The 21,223-nt window shown below is 38.7% G+C and overlaps 1 protein-coding gene across 1 annotated transcript; it reads left to right on the top strand.

Moving 5' to 3' along the window:
• The first annotated feature begins 2,379 nt into the window (after window positions 1-2,379).
• LOC121515386 (uncharacterized oxidoreductase YjmC-like) lies at window positions 2,380-20,976 on the top strand. The gene is made up of 11 exons (XM_041796126.1): window positions 2,380-2,534; window positions 7,985-8,133; window positions 9,229-9,417; window positions 11,356-11,417; window positions 11,547-11,600; window positions 11,683-11,781; window positions 13,413-13,548; window positions 15,829-15,947; window positions 17,930-18,025; window positions 18,119-18,229; window positions 20,412-20,976. Exons 1-11 carry the CDS (start codon window positions 2,527-2,529, stop codon window positions 20,475-20,477), a joined length of 1,089 nt encoding a protein of 362 aa, XP_041652060.1. The 5' UTR covers window positions 2,380-2,526; the 3' UTR covers window positions 20,478-20,976.
• Window positions 20,977-21,223: the final 247 nt, after the last annotated feature.

The raw sequence follows: 21,223 nt of genomic DNA, 5'->3' as shown, positions 1-21,223 counted from the left end.
TTAAGGTTGACTCAGTGATTTTTAATGCAGTCATACCTTTGTTAATAATTAAAAAATAATACTAAATTGATGAATTTACAACATAGAATTTGTCACCTGTCGCCAGTGTAGTGGTTAGCTTGGGTATAGCTATAGTACAGCAGCAGTCTCATCAAAGCCCCCCCCAATGGCAACGGGAAGTGACCAACATCAGCCATTTATGTATTCCTTTTACTGTGCTGAGCCTTTCAAGCTCAGGTTTTGAAAATTCATCCACAAAACTGACATGTTTCATTGAAGGATGCCTTACTGGTGATGGCGAGAATATCCATTTCTCCCCATTTAACAGGAAGTCACCATAACTCTCATACAAATATCTGATTGGCTTCAAATTTTTTATGTATGATCAAGGTTTGCCCCTCTACACATTTAAATGTTTATCTCATGGTTTTGCTGTGGCGCCACCTACTGTAAGAAGCCAGAAACACCTCTAACATAAAATGTCCAATATTCTTATGATAAATTTAAGTCCTTGTTTTATCACTTCTACTTATTACCATCTTGCTGCATCATACTGCCACCTACTGTTGGCGGTCGGTACTACCTCATATACAAAATGCAACATGCTCATCATTTTTTATTTAATGACTGTCCTGAGAGGATCTGTGGTTTCTCTGCTGTGCTGCAGCACATTAACCTTGCAAAGCAGATGGATACGCCCATTTCCTTGTTTCTCACTGGCAAATCCATCTTGCAAAGCTCCCATCTGAACCGTTTGGGCCCGGTTAGAAAGTGACAGGTCCAATCAGCAACGAGGGGCAGTACTTTCAGGCGCAGCAGAGTCGTGACGTAAACATACAGCAGCAAGATGCCAGTGCAGTTATGGCGCAAGAGCTTAGCGTGGATAACACTAAAGCGCCAGTTTTATCAGAACTTGACGACATTTCTTCATTAAAAGAACAACAAAGAAAAGCAGTGAGTTGTTTTCTTTTCAAAAACAACAAAAGTCGAGTACTTAGATGTCTATAGTCGCCATGTTTCGCGTTATTCCTCGGTAGCTGCGCAGGTGCAGCTCAATAGTGGCTACGTCACATGTTTTGTTGCTCTGATTGGCCCGTAGAGATGTGACAGACAGAACGTTCATCCAATCACACTCCGAAATTTTTTTCAAAGCCTCTGCCTTTTCCCAAACGTTTCCTATAGAAGCTTTACCAGATAGATGTATGAAACACATCCATCTGGCGTATCAGGTTAGCAGCACATTAGACAAGTCAATAACACCCAACTATTGCTACACAGCTGCAGCTGTGACACATGTGGTGTGAAGACCATTCAGTCTTGCCTGCAGCCCTAGCTCTAAGTTATAACCATGATGTAAGTCTCAGATAAATGTCAACAAAACTGCAGAAAAAAATTAAATTTCCAAAGCTTTTCTGTGGAAGTCTACAAGCCTGGTATCTGGATGCATCATGAAGCTGAGAAAAATGTGCCTGGCTTGTGACATTTGAGGGCGGGGCTTAGTGATAGGTCAATTAGAATTGGCGGTTTATGTCTGGGTTGTTTCTGTATGTCTCTGTGCTTTTTTCCTTGAGCCCCAAGGCCTGGAAACAAAGTTTTATGAGCCAGATGTTGAGCTGTTTCCCTCCTCACCACAGGAATCATGACAGAGTTTAAGCTCTGAACTGTATAACTGAATTTAAGTCTTAAACTTTATTCCATCAGACAATCATGAGATCTACAGGCTTATTATTTTAAGAAAAGCACATCCTGGGAATCTTTTCTATCTTCCACATATTTTGATGTATTTTATGGAGCATAAATTGGAAATTCAAGTATCTGTCTGTAACGTAGGCTTCTGTCCATCCGGAAGGCTGGAGCTAGTCCCATATGTCATTGGGCAAGAGCCAGAAAATGCCTTTGACTGGTTGCCAGTCAGTAGTATAGAATAGTCCTGAACCTGGAGCCTTGTCACTGTGAGTTGACACTTTACCACCGTGCAGCCACTAATCAAAAAACATGAAGGCCTTCTATATTCAGTCGAAAACCTTCAGAGATACAGTACATCCAGACCCCATTACTGCAACAGTAAATTCATGCATGTATTTATTTATATCTTTATGTATTTTCTTCTAAATTCCATGCACTTGATTATGGTAACGGTGATATTTTTACGTGGGGGCATTACCCATCAGTACAATGCACTCTTTGCAGATGTAGGCCTACATTCCCTTTGAAATGCTGAAGCAGCAACATGCAATCTTTGCATAATGCCTGGAGCCCCCTACAACTCACCAAGCCAGAACAGGCCTGCGTGATGCCCTCCCCTCCCTCCCTCTTTACCAAACTGTCTCCTCCTGCAGCCGGCCCACTGACACTCAGACAAACAGGATACCTGGCTGATTTGTCAACACTGGGCGTCTCCAAACATTGCTCATCTTGAAGAACAAGTTGACTGAGTGGATCACAGACACTGGAGCAGATCACTGGCACCGGAGCAAAGAGCAACTACAGCACTGAGCTGAGGGAGCAGAGAGCAGGACAGCCAACATGAACAGGTAAGAGACGAGAATGGTCGCCAATTAAAGGAGGTTGAGGACAATAGAGTCAATGAGTGAATGAATGGACGGATAGGCAGATCGAGCAAACACCCTTAGGCAACACAGTGGTGAGAATGATAGGAGTCGAAACCTGCAGGCTAAAAAATACAGTAAATTTAAAACATTAAACTACTTTCACATGCCTTTAGTGTCTCCATTTTATACTTTCATCTTACATGACTTAAAATTAAAGCTAAATGCAGTGATTGACATGTTTCTGCTCTGCATATCATCATTGAAAATATTCATTTCCAGACTAAACTTCTCTAATTTTGTTCTTACATGGTATTTGAGAATGTCAGCAATAAATTCAACATAAAAGAAATAAAGAAAGTCACAATGGAAATATTTGGAGGTAAGAAAAGTGCATTTCTGGACTCATAGACTCAGCATCTTTAGCAACAGCTCAGAAGGCTTTTGCTGGAAAACATTAGTTTTATTTTGTTGTTTCTACTTTAAATTAAAATAATAATTCAATAATTTTCTCATGCAGTCTGATTGGCTTTTAAATTAACAGTTCACCCAATATTTTTATCCAGTCATATCCCAATAAATTCAATTAATTCTTATAAAAGACATTTAGACCAAATAAGTCATTTTTTCAGCTTTTTAAAAAATACCTCTGGAAGTATTTATGCAGATTGAACATTGTTTTTATCTTGTTTAAGTAAGACTGCTTTTATTTTCATCCTGATATTGTATACCGCATGATTATAATCTATTATGGCAGTAAGATTTAAAATGTGGTCACAGTGCATTCAGAAAGTATTCAGACACCCTTGATTTTTTTTTCAATATTCTTATGATACTAAATTCATCTTTTCCCCATTAATCTACACTCAGTATCCATCATGACGAAGGGCAACAGAATCTTTAAATTTTGCAAACTTTTTAAAAAAGAAAAAGCTTAAATATCTCTTTGACATAACTATTCAGACCCTTTGTGAAACACTTGAAATTCAGCCAGGTTCCTCCCATTTCTCTGGATGTTTCTACACCTTTATTGGAGTCCACATGTGGTCAAATCAATCAATCAAATTGATTAGACATGATCTGGAAAGGCACACCCCTGTCTATAGAAGGCCTCGCAGTTGGCACCAGAGCAAAACCAAGCCGTGATGTGGACATAGATCTGTCTGACTCTATACTATGCACAACACATGGAAGCCCTCTTGGCTTTTTCACACGGACTGTTTTGCAAACTCCATGCAGGCTTTCATGAGTTTTGCACTGAGGAGAGACTTCTGTCTAGCCATTTTGCCAAGTCCAGATTAGAGGAGGGCTGCAGTGATGGTTGTCCTTCTGGAACTTTGTCCCATCTCCACACAGGATCTCTGGAGCTCAGTCAGAGTGACCATCAGGTTCTTGGTCTCCTCTCTTACTACAGCCCTGCTCAGTGTCTTCCATTTGAGAATTATGGAGGCCACTGTGCTCTTGGAAACCTCCAGATCATCAGAAATGTTTTTTAGCCTTCCCCAGATCTGTCAGCAATCCTGTCTCTTAGCTCTGCAGGCAGTTCCTTTGATGTGATGGCTTGGTTTTAGCAAAGATCAAGAGAATGTGAGGAACTGAACTAAATACCATGTGTTGTTGCAAAGAGTCTGAATACTTATGCCAATGTGATATTTTATTTTTCTCTTTTTAATAAGTTTGCAAAAACACTCTAAAATACTGTTTTTGACTTTGACATCATGGAGTTCTGAGTGTAGATTAATGAGAGTAAAATGGAACTTTTTGACTGTAATATCAGGCTGCAATAGAAGAAAATTTTAAAAAGTGCAGGGGTTTGAATACTTTCTAAATGCACTGTATACTGGGAGATCCAGTGGTTTATTTTAAATCAGACACTGCACGGCAACTAATAACTTTTGCTGTCAAATGATTGAATCCCTTGATCAAAATTTTTCTCATAATTTCTGTTAATTTTGATAATCTTTGCATTAAAATTTGTAGTTCTTTCATTTTGGATGGGTTGTTTGGACACAGACCTGCTTTTATTTTGAAAGGATATAAGGGCTTTTGGGTGGATTAAGGATTATGGCATGTATATAACTGAGATAAAGGAACTTGTTGAACAAGTTGCAGATGACTTTGGACTCATCCACTCAGCTATCTGAGTGTCTTTAAGCTGAAATGTGATGTCCTTACCCTACATCCCTGTGGCTGCAGGGAGACGCTGCAGTGGCTTCACCAAAGTTTGCTGAAAGTGCAATAAAACATGCGATTAATGCAATTTAAGAAATGGACCTTATTTAATCATGATTAATGCTGAATGCATGAAAGGGTGCCTGTTCACCGCCTGAGTGCTGCTAAGTGGCCCCTCAACTAAATCTAACTGCTCAGGGTGCCCTCTGTGTGCAGCCCCCCTCTCTCTTCATCAGTGTATGTCCATGTCATGTTTGTGCATGTGGTGTATGTCAGCCTATATGTGTGTGTGATATGTTCAATAACCGTGGAAAAAGTTCATTCCCCCTCAGGAATTCTACTTCTATGCAATGCAAAGCTGACTAGCTGCTGGTTGAGAGTTTTGAATATCTTCTAAAGAGATCCATAAAGTATGGCTGTACTGCAGAAAATCAAAATGCTCGAAGGCACTAACAGGCACAGATGAACTTGCTTTACAGGACTGAAACTGATGAAGACAGATCTGGTTGTAGTTAGTTATGGGAACAGTTGGTGGTGTCTGGCTCTGGGCTGTGGATGAACATGGTGTTCCTTCTGGAGCTTGTTTGTTACAAAGCTTAATGTGTGGCACATTCTTTGTGGACAACAGATTCAAGGCATACTTTTGTAGCATCTTGCAAGATCTCACAGCTTTAAATCAAAATGTATGAGTATGATTGAGTGACTCAGTCTGAGCAGTGAAAATGGTATTTATTGGGCATTGATTAAGTTTTAGTTCACATTTAAAAATTGCATAAGTTACAATTTTTTTTTTTTGTATTTTTAATGTAACTTTTTGTAGAAAACATTGGGTATTTGGGTGATGGAGCTGAGACTCCTCCAATTAGCAGAGGCAGCTTGCCTGCAGCTTGTGTCTGGACCTAATTATGTTAAATTACAGATTTATGAGATTTCTGTTTGCTATTTTCTAACCAACAAAGATCGTAAATGAATAAACAAGGGAGGAGAAGGGAAATAGAACAGAATGTGCTTGGCATTAAAATGTCTCTGACTTAATGATTCTGGTATTTCTTTTTTTATAATTTACATTTGTATTCATTTTTAAAACAATATAAAACTATGTAGCTGCAGCTTTTTGATACATGTACAGCACGTTAAACATGCACTGTCCATGGATGCAATACCATATGATGCAATATGGTTAGATCTAAGATATGATATGATAAAACCAACCATACACAATATTTAATTTATGATTAAGATATGATACAAGCAAAACATTACAAGTTACAATCTGATATAAAACAACATGATTTATTAAAGCACAGTACATAAAACCGCATTTGATAAGAAATGAGAAATAAAATAATACAATACCATGTGAAAAAAACAGTAGGATACAATGCGATACAATACAATACAATCTGATTACAATACTATACAATACATGATACACTACAATATGATAATACCTATGGACAGGATACCATATGATAGGGTAAGATAAAATGTGATACAGTATGATACAATACAATATGATGTAATGTGGACAGATACAATACGGTACAATACAATGCAATGTGATACAGTACAATGAGGTACGGGACTATACAATATGGTATGATGTTACGCAGAACGATCTGATACAATACCATATAAAGTGATATCTTACTAAACAATGTGATATGATAACGATGTAATGTGAAACAACGGGATACCCTATCATACCATACCATACCATACCAATGCGTGCCGTGCCATGCCATGCCATGCTGTGCTGTGCCTTACCATACCATACCATACTATGCAATGCCATCCCATACCATATCATACCATGCCATTCCATAGGACCCATATGACCCCCACTAGCAAGAATTCTCATGATAAACAGCTCAGTGTTCATCATTAGTCAATATCAGCAATGATCAGCCTGTTCAGTCCGATGTAAAGAGTTGTGGGGAAAGTTTTAAATCCATCCAATAGGATTCTGACAGCGAGAACAATACTTACTTTCTGTGATTAAGTAAAGCTTTTATTAGCTTGATTTCACTTGAATTATATGTATTTGCTGACTATTTTATGTTTTAACAAAATTATCCATATATTTTAATCCTTACATTTTCAAGGCAGGCTGATCTCGACTTTTTTGTTGTTGTTGTTGGTTTATTGCATTCGAAGGTCAATAATTGTTTCCCACATTGATTTGATATGTCTTCATTTGCAGAGCTGGGCTATACTCTTTTCTATGTTATTTAGAAAGACCAAACATAAAACCATCATGAGCAGAGCATTAAGTTATTTATTTATTTAGATTTATTCAGATTTATTTTATTATTTTAGTTTCAGATGGGAAATATGAAAAACACTACACAACACAGATCAACAGTTAGCAAAGTTAAAGCACCAAGGAAAAAACGGTAAAAAGACATAGCCTAACGTAAGGCTCAGCACCAGCTGTTGTCATGATTACTTTTCTCAGTGGACTCAGTCATGTGAATTTAACTCTTGCTCTTTCTCCTAAAATGGCGCTGCTTTGTCCAGTCACTTTCTGACCTGGAAAAAGTGTATCAGCTCGAAGCTCTACGAGATGAATCTACCTGATGACAGACATGGAATCTGACCATTCCATCAGCTTTGGTTTTAGATATTTCACAACCTAGACAAAGCTGTATCAGTACAGAAACAGAAATGCGAAAAAAAAAAAAAAACAGCGAAACGGGGGAACAATCCCACAAAGATTTTTGTCATCTTTGCTTTTTAGGCCAAAAGTCAGACCGCCCTCTTCTGTTCTTGTTTGAGAAAAAGAACATCAGTCAAACACTGCTGTGTTGACTCAATAGATTTCTTTTGGCTTTAGTTTCCAAAGGCAAATTTGTTTTCCAAGACTTTTAAGTCCGACATTAAACAAAAATTGTAAGATACATTAAGCATGTATTGTCACATGTTCAACAGCTTGAACAAAGTTTCTTTTACGCCTCTGAATGTGTTTCTGCTCTGTAGTCATGCGGCTTAAACAAATATGATTGTGTACATAGCAGGAGCATTTGAAGTTAAAGGCTACACCTGAAGGAATATCTTTACAATAGTATTATTCAAGGTTAATTTATTGTCTCAAAAACCTGGGCTCTTTACCCATGCTATAGACAACATTCAACATGACACACATTAAAATAACACCTTGTTTACTTTTACACTTAAATGTAAGAAATCAAGTATTAAAAATGACTTCAGCTCTGTAAATGGCAGAGCACATTGATTAGATTATAAACTGTTCCTCTCTGCAGATGTCTGATCAAGAAGGAGGAGGTGCTGGGCTTCATTGAGAAGTGCATGACGACGGTGGGCACAAAGCCCCTTCACGCCCGCAGCCTGGCTGAAGTGCTGGTGGAGGGAGACCACAGGGGACACTACAGCCATGGACTCAACAGGATGGGTGAGTGTGCAAAAGAGCGCTTTCCACTTCTGTCCCTGTGTGTGTACAGAGCATTCAGGAGGTATTCACACCCCCTTCTCTTTAATCAATTTTATGTTGCAGCCTAATGCTACAGTAGTTTAAATTCATTTTTATTCTCATTAGTCTACACTCAGTACCATCATGACAGAGTGAAAACAGAGTTTTAGAAATTGGGCACATTTTTGAAAAATAAAAACTGTAGCCCTCCCTGATCTGGGCTTTATCGCAGAATGGCTAGATGGAAGCTTCTCCTTAATGCAAAACACATGAAAGCCTGTTGGAGTTTGCATAACAGCACCTGGAGGACTCAGACTGTGAGAAACAAGATTATCTGGTCTCATGATGCCAGGATTGAACTGTCTGGCCTTGATTCTAAACCTTATGTCTGGATGAAACCAGGCACTACCCATCTCCTGCCTGATACAATCCCAACAGTGAAGCATGGTGGTGGCAGCATCATGCTGTGGGGGCGTTTTTCAGCAGCAGGGACTGGCAGACAGCTCAGGGTTGAGGGAAAGCTGAATGAGAGATATCCTCAATGAAGCACTCAGGACCTCAGACCGGGATGAAGGTTTACTTTTGAACATGACAATGATCCTAAACACAGCCAAAATAAGACAGGAGTGGGTAAGAGACAACTCTGAATGTCCTCGAGTGGCCCAGCCAGAGCCTTGAATTAAAGCTTGTTGTGCCATATTCAAAAAGACTAGGCTGTAATATCTGCCAAAGGTGCTTCAACTAAGTACTGAGTAAAGGGTCTTGATACTTATGTCCGTGTGATAAATTCTGTTTATCATTTTCAATAAATTTGCAAAATTTCTAAAATTCTGTTTTCACTTTGTCATGCTGGGGTACTGAGTTTAGATTAATGAGAGACTGTAGTATCGGGCTGCAACACCACAAAATGTCAGAACAATGATGAGCTGAAGCTTTTAAAGTTTAACATGAAGAAATATCACTCAGCTTTGCAGTTATCTGAATATATTTCCTCTATTAGTGCTCAGCTTCTTTGCAGGAATGCTAATGTCTGCACTCTTATGTTGTTTGCTCCACTGTCTCTCTACCCTTTGACAGACATGTATGTAAAGGACATTCAGTCAGGAATCTGTGCCAAAGACGGTGAGCCTATGGTGAAGAAGGAGAGTGCAGCCACGGCTCTGGTAGATGGGAAGAACCTCCTGGGTCCTGTGGTGGGAAACTTCTGCATGAATCTAGCCATAAAGAAGGCCAAGGAGGTCGGCATCGGCTGGGTGGTGGCATATGGTGAGGAACATTTTCTTCAGACCCTGCATAGAACTTCAATTACAGGCTTTAGGATAGTTGTTTATTTTCTTATCAACCCAACTGTTTCTGCACCATGTCCAACATTGTTTGTGTAACGTTGTTAGAAGAATGATGCATGTTGATACCTGGCTGTGAAGTCATTCGAATTTGAGCTATAATTGCTATTTTCTTGGCTTTTAATTGTTTGTTTTTGGTGTTGTGTTTCATTCGCTGTAATCGTAAGAACAACAGAGCACCAGAAAACTGCCAAGTCCATTACTTTTGCTGAAGTCATCAGTGGAAACTCAAAGGTTTATTCATGCTATCTGAGAGTAAACAAGATTTACTTTACCATTATATGTTAGTGTTTGTTTGCCTAGTACAATCACAATTCCAAAAAAGTTGGGGCGCTGTGTGAAATGTAAATAAAAACAGAATGCAATTATCGTCAAATCTCATAATTAGAAATTTAACCATTAAATGAAAAATATTAACTCATTCTGAATTTGATGGCAGCAATACATCTCAAAAAAGTAGGGACAGGGTCATGTTTACCATTGTGTTCTTTTAACAACAGTGTAAATGTCTATGAAGTGAGGAGACCAGTTGCAGGAGGAATGCTGTCCCATTCTTGTCTGATGTAGCATTCTAGCTGCCTGATAGTTCTAGGCCTTCTTTGCTGGGTATTTGATGGATTTTAATAATGCAAAAAATGTTTTCTATTGGTGACTGCAGGCAGTCCAGTTCACCTGGACTCTTCTACTGCGAAGCCATGCTGTTGTGATGGATGTGGTATTTGGCTTAGCATTGTCTTGCTGAAATACGCAAGGCCTTCCCTGAAAGAGATGTTGTCTGGATGGGTGCATATGTTTTTCTAAAACCTTAATATACTTTTCAGCATTGAAAGTGCCTTTCCAGATGTGTAGTCTGCCCACGCCATAGGCAATAATGCAACCCCATACCAGAGATGCAAGTTTTTGAATTGTGTGTTGATAACAAGCTGGATGGTCCCTCTCCTCCTTTGTCAGAAGGAAATGGCATCTGTGGTTTGGAAAAAATAATTTTAAATTTTAATTAATCTGACCACAGAACAGTTTTCCATTTTTCCTCAATCCATTTTAAATGAGCTTTGACCCAAAAAAGATGGCGGTACTTCTGGATTGTCGTGATACAGCTTTGGCACAGTGAAGAGTTGACAGACAATGATTTCTAGAAGTGTTCTTGAACCCTTGCAGTGATTTCCAGTACATTATCATGCTTTTTTTAATGCAGTTCAGCCCAAAGATCACCAGCATTCAATACTGACCTTAGACCTTGTCCCTTGTACACGGAGATTATTTTCATTATTTATTTTTCACAGACTGGCAAACATCTGCTCATCTTTACGTCTGATAGACTGCCTCTCTAAAATCCTCCTTTAAAAACCAGCCATTTTACTGACCTGGCTGTTGTTAATTAACCTAATTATTTCCAAATTCCTCCTCTAGCTTCAGCACCACTAACTTTTCCAACCTTTTGTTTCCCTGTCCCTACTTTTTTGAGATGTGTTGCTGCCATCAAATTCAAAATGAGCTACTGTTTTTCATGAAATTGTATAATGTCTCAATTGAAATATCTGATATGTTGTGAATAATTGATGGGTTTATGGGATTAAAAAAGCCATAGCATTCTGTTTTTATTAACATTTTAAAGTGTCCCAACTTTTTTGGAACTGAGGTTGTATAATCAGTTGTTAAATGTGGTAGAAAGGCAACCAGATATCATTTCTACTGACAGCAGAAACATGAAGTGTCCTGGATTTTAATCTGAAGAAATAAAAAGGAAGCATAAATTAAACAAACTTTCAGTGTTTTACTTCATTTGATTGCTCCTCTAAAGCAAAGAAAAATACATTAGTACTAGTATTTATATATAAACTGAATATCATTTGTCTCTCAGGTTCTAACCATTTTGGTATTGCTGGATACTACGCAATGCAAGCTCTGAAGGAAAACATGATCGTGAGTGACAGATTTATCTGTTATTTGAAACAGTTGTGCTCTGATATGAAAGAAAAGAAAGACCCTTTTTTTAGTCACAGAAGCAACTTTTCAAAAGGTTTCTAAGTGTTTGTCTGATAATCACTACAGGGCATGTCCTTCACCAACACGTCCCCTCTGGTGGTTCCTACACGTGGTACAGAGGTAAATGTATTAAAATATGTTATTTGCTGTGTAATAAATCATTTCTTGGTGTCATTCTCATACTTGATCCTTCTGTTTGTAGTGCTCTCTGGGCACCAACCCCATCAGCGTGGCCGCTCCCGCTAACAACGGAGACAGCTTTGTACTGGACATGGCCACGTCTGCAGTTGCACTCGGAAAGGTAAGATCAGGTATGCACTGGTAAATCCTCAAGAACGACAAACATACTCTACTTAACATCCTAAATGCTGAGATGCTTTAGGTTCTTTGCCGATGATGTCACACACCAGTGGAGAAAGCATTTCTGCTACAAACAAATGGCATATTTTGTGCTGTTCATGACCATGCCAGTGTTAAAAGTGCAGCAAATAAAAAAACAGAAGCTATTTTTGTGCCCTGAAATGATGACATATTCAGGCTAAAAGAAAGCTTAAAAAGGTGACAGAGAGAAGTCTCCATCTAAAGCCTGGATGAGTGGAGTCTCACAACACTCCACTCCAGTTTGGTTCAGTACAGTTGTGTCATGGTTTAGCACATTAAACTCTGATCCCTCCCGTGTTTCTTCAGCTGATGTCCATCCAGTCTCACTCGAAGTGACAGGAAATCTCTCTTTTAAGAGATCCAGATTGTTAAGCTCAGCTCAGCAGAGCTGACTGTTTGGCTCTTTTGATAACAGTTTGGCTTTTAAAATGTGGATTGAATAATGGCAAAGGATGGAGGAAAGGAAAGTGGCACCCAAACACGAGCTAGCTACAGTGGCTCACATTAGAGCTGGCTCATTTGTGAACGACACAAATGTTGCTTGTCCTACAAGGTTTTCTCAGTTGATAGTGCATCACCCTTTAAGTTAAAAGCATGTTTGTGGCAAGTTTTTCATACGTTAAAGGGGCTCAGCTAGACACTTAGCTCAGCACAAGACTCCTCTGGTCTCCCTTCATCTTTCTAGATGTGAAGTAGGAAGTCTGCAGGACTGAGCAATTAGTGTTCCATGTATATAGAATTTTCTGAGAACTGCAGCATACAGGTCCATTTAGAGCTAAAAAGTACCAACTTGCTCCTGTTCCCATTCATTCCTAATGGCTGTCCCCCACTTACTGCCCCCCATCGGGCATTCGGGATCACGTGACTACAAACGACCTATAGTTGCCTTCCTGGTCATGCTGCAAACTACCCACAAAGCATTCTGAGATCGGGGAGTGCAACCCAGGAAGGATACTGTCACTGTTTTTTCACCCTCATTATGCAAAATTCATCCATGAAACCAAAACAGTGGTTTTCTAAATAAACCATTTGGAGGGCCATTTTAACAAGGGACAAAATGTTAGCAGCAGAGGTGAGTGGAGCTGAGCAAAACGTCTTGTTTCGGCTCGACCTGGAATTGCCTTGTGGGGCCACAACATGGGGGTTGGAGAGGATGGAGTTCCAGGTTATGGGGGGTTGAACTTGGGAAGTTGAACTTGCCACCGATGGCAAAGAAAAAGTAATAAAAAGCATGGATGAGATACAGCAATAGAGGGGCAGCTTCTAGTAGCAGTTCGTGCCCCCTTATGTAGCAGTGTTTCATTACAATGATGAATAAGGTGTGTCTGTAATAGTTGCTCTGTCATGACAGCCACCCAAAAACAGAGATACCCTGTTAGAACTACAAAAAATCTTGAATTTCTGTTGTAAATATTTGAGGTAATGTAATAACACAACTAAAAATATTTACAAGAAGAGAGCAGACATTTTTCATTAAAGCAAATGCAAGTATTAGTGCAACAACTGCACGTATTGTACCTTTAACTGTGCATGCCTGTCTTTTATGTACAGGTGGAGCTCTATGATCGCCGTAAAGACCCCATACCTGAAGGCTGGGGCTGTGATGCTACAGGGAAGCTGAGCACTGATCCAAAGAAAGTCCTAAATGGAGGAGGACTGGTGCCCATCGGAGGCAGTGAAGAGACAGGTCAGAAAACAGCTCATCACCATCTGCACACGCAGGAGGAAGATCCAGCCCTAGTTTGAATGCTACTGACTTAAACTGTCTTACATAAATAAGTTTGAGGATCATCTAATAATAATCACAGTGTTACTCAACCCTGCTCAACCAAAGAGCCACACTGTTGAAAAAGACCTTCGCAAGAGCCACAATCTAAGTGGCGAAAAGTGGCAAAAATACCTTGAAGTAGCAATAACAACAAGTTAAAGGATGCAAAAATGGTCAAAAAGCAACAAAAATGGGTGAAAAGGGGTGAAAATTGGGAGGAAAAGTGGAAAAAGGGTCAGAAAGTGGCAAAAATGGGTGAGAAGTGACAAAAAAAATAGTTAAGTTGGCATAAAATGGTCAGAAGGTGGCATTACCATGGCAAGAAAATGTGTTAAAAATGACTAAAATGAGCAAAAAGTTGTCAAGAGTGGCAAAAATGGGCAAAAAAAGAGGAAACAAGTGGTATTTAGTGGAAAGGGGTAGCTGAAATGGGGAAAAAGTGGTGATAAAGTGCAAAAATTGGCTAAAAGTGGTGAAAAGAAGTGGAAGAACAGGTAAAAAAGAGGAAACTCATGGTAAATAATAGCAAATGCTAGCTTAAATGGGCACAAAGTGGAAAAAATGGTGAAAAAGGGCAAAAATTAGATAAATGTAGCAAAAAGAAGTGGCTACAATGGGCAAAAACTAGGAAAAAAGTAGTATTTAATGACAAAAGGTGGCTTAAATGGGTGAAAATGGGAAGGAAAAAGGGGCAAAAATGGGTTAAAAGTTGTAAAAAAGTGGCCAACATGGGTAGAAAAGTAGGGGGGAAAAGGGGTATTAAATGGCAAAAGATAGCCTTAATGGGCAAAAATGGGATAAAAGTGGCAAAAAAATGGGTAAAAAGTTGCAAAAAAGTGATATTATATAGAAAAAGGTAGCTTAAATGGATGAAAAGGGTCAAAAAATGGTGAAAAGGGGCAAAAAAGTTTCCCTTTTTAAAGGTTTTCTGGGGGAATATTGTTTAAAATTAAGACATAAAAGAGCCACAAATAATCACAAAGGAGCCACACACTGAGTATCACTGATCTAGCACAAGATGTGCCATGTCAAGGGTAAACATCCTGCAATCATTAGATGTTATTTGTATATTTTCAGTTTAGCAGAATGATATAGTCACAGAGTCTTCCCTGTCAATACAATGCAGCACCTTTAAACTGTAATTTAAACAAAAAGCCTCAGGTATTTACATGTTTTCCTGTCAAAAAAATTAAAATGTGTGTCCTTACATACTCAATACCAACAAAAAGTTCCAATCTGACTCATCTCAAGGCTTGACTTGGCAAATGGCAAATGTTGCTGTTTTGACTGAGCTTTTCTAGTCCCCAAATTATATTTTTCTGAAGTTTTCAAAGTTACAGTTTTGTCCCTTCATGTACAAACACCATTATTGGTACAGTGGCTACAAAAAGCACTCGACCCCTTGGCTGTTTTACCCTTTTATTGATTTCATAAATCAGTCATGATCAATAGAATTTGGATTTTTTGACAAAAAAATGCACAAAAACCTCCATCATATCAAAGTAAAAACAGATTTCTACAAAGCAATGTCAATGAAAAATAATGACTGCACAACTATTCACCTCCCTCAAGTCAGTATTTAGTAGATGCACCTTTGGCCGCAATCACAGCACTGAGTCTGTGTGGATAGGCCTCAGCCAGGCTTGCACATCCGGACACTGCAATTTTACTTCATTTTTCTTTGCAAAACTGCTCAAGCTCTGTCAGGTTGCACAGGGATCAGGCATGAACAGCCATTTTCAAGTTGAACTGCAAATTCTCTATTGGATTGAGGTCCTGGCTTTGACTCGGTCACTCCAGAACATTCACCTTGTTGTCTTTAAACCATTTCTGTGCAGCTTTGGCTGTATGCTTCAGGCCACTGTCTTGCTGAAAAATAAATCTTACTTTGATCTTTCACTAATTGTGAAACTTGTAGTTGGCTGGACCTCTGTTGAATTAGGTCTGTCACTTTAAAGGGAGTGAATATTTATGCAATCACTCATTTTACATTACACGTTTTATTAATTTAGCATTACTGCATATAAATCTGTTTTTACTTTGACATTAAAGAGGGAGGTTTTCTGTATTTTTTTGTCAAAAAAAAAAAAATCCAGATTGTATTGATCATAATTGATTTATAAAATCTATATGATAAAGTAAATTTATTTAGCATTCATAATCTCACTACAACAAATCTGAAGTGCTGTGTTTGTGCAGGAGGATACAAAGGCTACGGTCTGGGGATGATGGTGGAGGTGTTCTGTGGTATCTTGGCTGGGGCGAAGTACAGTAAAAATGTTCGCACGTGGAAAGTAACAGACAGTGTTGCTGACCTGGTGAGTTTTTATTTTGATTTTTTTTTCTCAGTCTGTATGATGTATATAAATGAGGGCATTCTAACATATATTTTTATAATACTGTTTTTATACTTATTAGAGCTGGAATTTACCAAAGACTAACAATGATGTGTACCACAATACGAGGCTATGATATGACATGCAGTAAACATTGATTTCATAGAACGGGCATGTCCTATACAGAATTCACCACAGCAGCAAAGAAATACTTCCAAAAGATGTGACGAGCCTCACAGGTACTGCAAGTGGGCCGCAACTAAAAACCATAAAAATTACATTTAAAAAAATTATAATCATGTAAAATCATGTTTTATTATCATAAGATAACAGATTGCATGTTGGTATTTCAAGATTTAAAAGTAACCAAATACAGCCAGAAGTTTAACCCATGTCACTTTTACACCAATTATTTTGTCTGGTGTTTGGAACCGGTGTCACAATTGAACTGGTGTTGGATTACCTGGTGATACTTCATTAAATATTCTACTTTGCCGCTAGGTTGCCAGTTTTAAGAACTTATAAGTCTCCAGAGACATAGTGCCACTGGGAAAGAATTTGATGAGCAACAAAGTACAACCCCAGTTCCATAAAAAGTTGGGACACCATGTAAAATGTAAATAAAAACAGAATGCAATAACAGTTTACCTTTTCATGAAAAATCTAAGCTGATTTTGAATGAACAGCAACAGAAAAGTAGGGACAGGGCCATTTTTACCGTTGTGTAGCATCCCCTCTTCTTTAAACAGCAATCTGTAAATGTCTGAGAAGTGGTGAGACTAGTTGCTGGAGTTTTGGGAGAGGAATGTTGTCCCATTCATGTCTGATGTAGGATTCTAGTTGCTGTTTTCTACTGATGAAAGGTCTAGACTGTAATTTAGTACAAAGACTGTTCGACTGTGAAGCCATGCTGTTGTGACGGATTTTGGTGTGTGGTTTAGCATCATCTTGCTGACATATGACACACAAGGCCTTCCCTGAAAGAGGCGTTGTCTAGATGGAGCACATATTAATCCTAAAGCTCTACTTTAGCTGCTCAGCGCTCCTGGGTCTTTGCTGGATTTTTCCATTTTTGATGCTCTAAATGTTTTCTGTTGGTGAAAAGTCTGGACTTCAGGTAGGCCTGTTAAGCACCCAGACTCTTCTATTGTGAAGCCATGCTGTTGTGATGAGGTGGAATGTGGTTTAGCATTGTCTTGCAGAAATATGCAAGACCTTCCCTGAAGGTCTGCAACCGCTACATAGAATCTCTGGTTTCTAGCAAGAATTTGACATTTTGATTAATCTGACCACAGAACAGTTTTCCATTTTGCCTCAGTCCATTTTAAATGAGCTTTGGCGGAGAGGAGACATCACATATGGCTTCTTCTTTGCATGATACAGCTTTGAGTTATATTTGTGGATGGCAAGGTCCACTAGGTTGACAGACCCAGTGTTCCTGAGCCCATGCAGTCATTTCTGGTACAGAATCATGTCTGTTTTTGTTGCAGCGGACCTGGAAATCATGTGCATCTGATATTGACCTTTGGCCTTTCTCCAGATTCTCTGAATCTTTTGATGATATCATGGACTTCTTTTTGTTTTGTTTTTTTTAGCAATTTTGCATTGAGGAACATTTTTCTGAAATCGTTCCACAATTTTAGCTGCAACTTTTGTCCGATTGTTCTACCTCTGCCCATCTTTACGTCTTAGAGACTCTGCCTCTCCTTTTATACGCACTCATGTTGCTGACCTGTTGTGATCAATAAAAGGGTAAAACATCCAAGGGGTAAATATATTTTATAGGTGCTGTATGCACATATGAAGTCAAGTAATGTATAACATGTTGAAACAAAGTCTTTGACAGCTGCTTTTATCTAAAAGATAAACACAATCAATCTGTCTGACGTAGGCCAGCATGCGTCTTGTCACCGCTCTGTTGACTGAGCTCGCTGTATTGACATCGGCCCTTTGTGTGTTTTCAGGGTCAGTGTTTTGTGGCGATAAACCCTGCAAACTTTGCGCCAGGGTTCACTGACAGGATGTCTGACCTGATGTCCATCCAAAGAAGGATGAAGCCTGTGAGTACATCCTACCACTGAAATAAAAAATATGATATTCAGTGTTTGCAGCCGCCCGGTCTTTAATTCTCTGCTGTTGTTGTATCCCTGCAGGCTGATCCTGACGCTCCTGTTTTAGTGGCTGGAGATCCAGAGAGGACCGCCATGGAGAAATGTGACGTGGCGGGCGGGATCCCCTATCACATCAATGTCGTCAACTACATGGTAAGTGCTCAACAAATAATAATCACATCAGCTAAATGGTCTGAAAAATGTCAACATTAATGAGCTCAATGAACATATTGACAGTATAGACACTGGAAGGGTATGTTACTTAATTTTCTTTTTATCCCCTTGAAACCTGAACTTTTATTTGGAATGCATTTTTAGTTTCACCCACTTCTGATTTATCAGTCGGATGATCTGACTAGTATTAAGTCTTGTCTTTGAACAGGAAGGTTTTTACCAAAAAATGATGTCTGCAAATGAGGGCAACAGGCTTAGCTTACAGTGTAACACTTAAATGATATAGATTTTTAAAATTGTGTATACATTTTGAGTGTGTTTTGGCCAGTTGATAGGAGATTGTTCAGTCAGTAAGAAATGGTATCAGTCATTCAGAGACATAAGGTAAAGTCCTTTTTCTGATAATGGACCTGATACCTAGCCTTAACAAGTTAAGGCCAGGTATATATTAAATTTTGACTAAAAGTTCTGGAGATCCCAGAAAAAAGTTCCCTTTAAAATAATGAGAGATTCCCAAAACATAATTGTGTCAAAATTCCCCCAAATCTCCTCAAATATTCCCCAAATGTTTTAGTTAGCATTTCCGAAAAGGCCTAAAGATTTACATAAAGTTTTCATCTAAAAATCTAAAAATTTAAATCTAGAAAATTGCCCAAAAATTTCTAATCAAATTAACAGAATTTACAAATAAATTCTACCCACATTTCCAGGAAAAATCCCAAACATGCTCCCTCCATAATCCAAGCAAATTCCCTAAAAGTTCCATAAAAATTCAGGAAAATTTCAAAGAATACCCACTCCACACATTTCCAATCAAATCCCCCAGATTTTACAAATAAATTCCTTAAATTTCCATAAAAGTACCCAAAATTAATTCTCCACATCTTCCAAGCAAAAAACCTTTAAATTTTTATGAAAATTCTGGACAAACACCTCTAAAGTTCGAATCGTAGAAATTGTTACCGTGTTGTAGGAAAGTCAAAATGCAATGTCCTCTATCTTGCACGCAGGATCTCAGGAGGTTATCTATTATTTGTTGTTTTTTAAACAATCTGTTTTTGCCAATAAACAACAGATGCTCCCATGATATGGTCACTTTCTAAAGGCAGCATAATGTGCAAGACAGATAGATTAAAAAAAAAAAAGACATTTGAGTTTGACACCTGTGCTCTAGATAGACAACTAGTGAGAGATGTGTCTAAAGACCCCAGAACAACTGCCAAGACACTAGTGAAGGACTTAGCCGAGTCAGGAATTTTAGTCTCAAAGAACACAATCACTAGGGTCCTGCACAGGACTGGACCAAGAAAAAGTCCACTTCTACAGAAGAGACACCTTCAAGCTAGTCTGAAGTACGCTCAGGACAACCTGGAGAAAGATTCTTTGGTGAGATGAGACCAAACTGGAGCTCTCTGGCCATTAGGACATCGCTTATGACCACCATCCTCATAGTAAAACATTGGTGGTGGGAGTAATTATGCTGTAGACAGGCTTAAGTGTGTCTGTACCTGGGAATCTTGTAAAGGTGGAAGGAATCATGAAGAAAGAAGGATGTGCAGCAGACAGCAGCTAAACTGAGTCTGAGCCGCTTTGCTTTATAACTCAACAATGACCTAAAACATACGTGGCTCCCGCTGAAGAACTACCTCTAAGACCACAGTGAGTGTTACTGACTGGAAGCCCTGACTTGAATCCCATTCAAAATCTGAGGAGGGAACTGAAGATGAAAGTCCATGCCAGAATAAAAACAAATCAGGAGGAACTCGAGAGATTGGCCAAAGAGGAATGGACTGGGATTTCTCAGGAGACGTGTCTATGACTTGTTAAAAACTACAACAAACAACTGCAGGACATTGTCCTGCATAAAGAAGCCACTGTTGCCTGTTAGCATCAGGGGATCTCCTAACTCAGACCATGGTAGTTTTTGGTTTTTGTGTGCAAAGTAAAACAATGTAAGCAGTTCTTTTTGTGTTTTTGGAGTCAGTGTTTTCCCTTTGTTGCTCCATAAATGATCAGGCACATAATTATTTTTTACTTGGGCTGTCAAGATTAATCACACTAATTGTGATTAACTATGATTTACAAAGGTAAAGTACAGGTACAGGTAAAGATGAAGATTTTGAGCTAATATGACTCCCTTTTTGCTTCCTTATTTCTACAGAATGAATGTGCGAAGAGAATCGGCGTAAGTGAGCTGCTGCCAAATGACAACCTCATCTCTGATTAGAGCGAGCGCACAGGGACAGAACCACCTCTGATTTTTACCCATATACATGCACACTATGTCTTCCTACATGTTTCACGAGTTTAAACCTAAAGATTTAATTAAAATGAACTCGAAATTAAGATTTATTTTAAAAAATGTAAAGCCTGTTCCTTTTTATGGGACCTTTCCAGATCTTTTTATATGATCATTTTGTGTCTCAGCGTGCTCCAACCAAGTTTTTTTAAATAAACCTCTCTGATAGAGAATATGCACGTACAGCCAAAGGCTGTTGAATTGGAATGTGAATGAGTTAAAGTCTGTTTTTGCTGATGTAAAATAAGATCATGTTTAAAAGCCCAATGTATACCTGCACAATACTTTTTTAGTTTTTTCTGCTTACAGGCATTTTAAATTGACGATGAGAAATTTTTTTTGGCCTTCATTGAGTTTAAATTGTCTTTATACTTTATAAGGCACTCCCTTTTAACCATGTTGTTCAATAAAAACCTTAAAAACCTAATCTTGCATTACACTTTTCTTGCTTTCATTTGTTTTTGCCTTTTATTTGCCTTCATTGAAAGGAGAGCAGAAAAGAAAGGAAATGTGGGGAAGAGGGATTGGGACCAAATGTCCTGTTTTACACCAACTGAGTCAAACCAGTTCAGATACTTTATAACACTGAATTCCCCACACAGTTTGAATCTATCAATGTGAGAGTCAGTTTACTGCTCCTCTTAATTGTTTGCTGCTATAAAAATAAAACCTTC

The sequence above is a fragment of the Cheilinus undulatus genome, linkage group 9, assembly GCF_018320785.1.
Source record: "Cheilinus undulatus linkage group 9, ASM1832078v1, whole genome shotgun sequence".
In the NCBI taxonomy this organism is placed as follows: Eukaryota; Metazoa; Chordata; class Actinopteri; order Labriformes; family Labridae; genus Cheilinus; species Cheilinus undulatus.
The sequence above is the reverse complement of the archived record's forward strand: the minus strand, read 5'-3'. Positions and strand labels throughout refer to the sequence as shown.

What these genes read in the sequence shown, in the direction of transcription:
- LOC121515386 (XM_041796126.1), top strand. An exon ending in CGGCTGGGTGGTGGCATATG is followed by an intron (nt 9,418 to 11,355) that starts GTGAGGAACATT and finishes TTTGTCTCTCAG; the next exon opens with GTTCTAACCATTTTGGTATT. An exon ending in CAGACAGTGTTGCTGACCTG is followed by an intron (nt 15,948 to 17,929) that starts GTGAGTTTTTAT and finishes GTGTGTTTTCAG; the next exon opens with GGTCAGTGTTTTGTGGCGAT.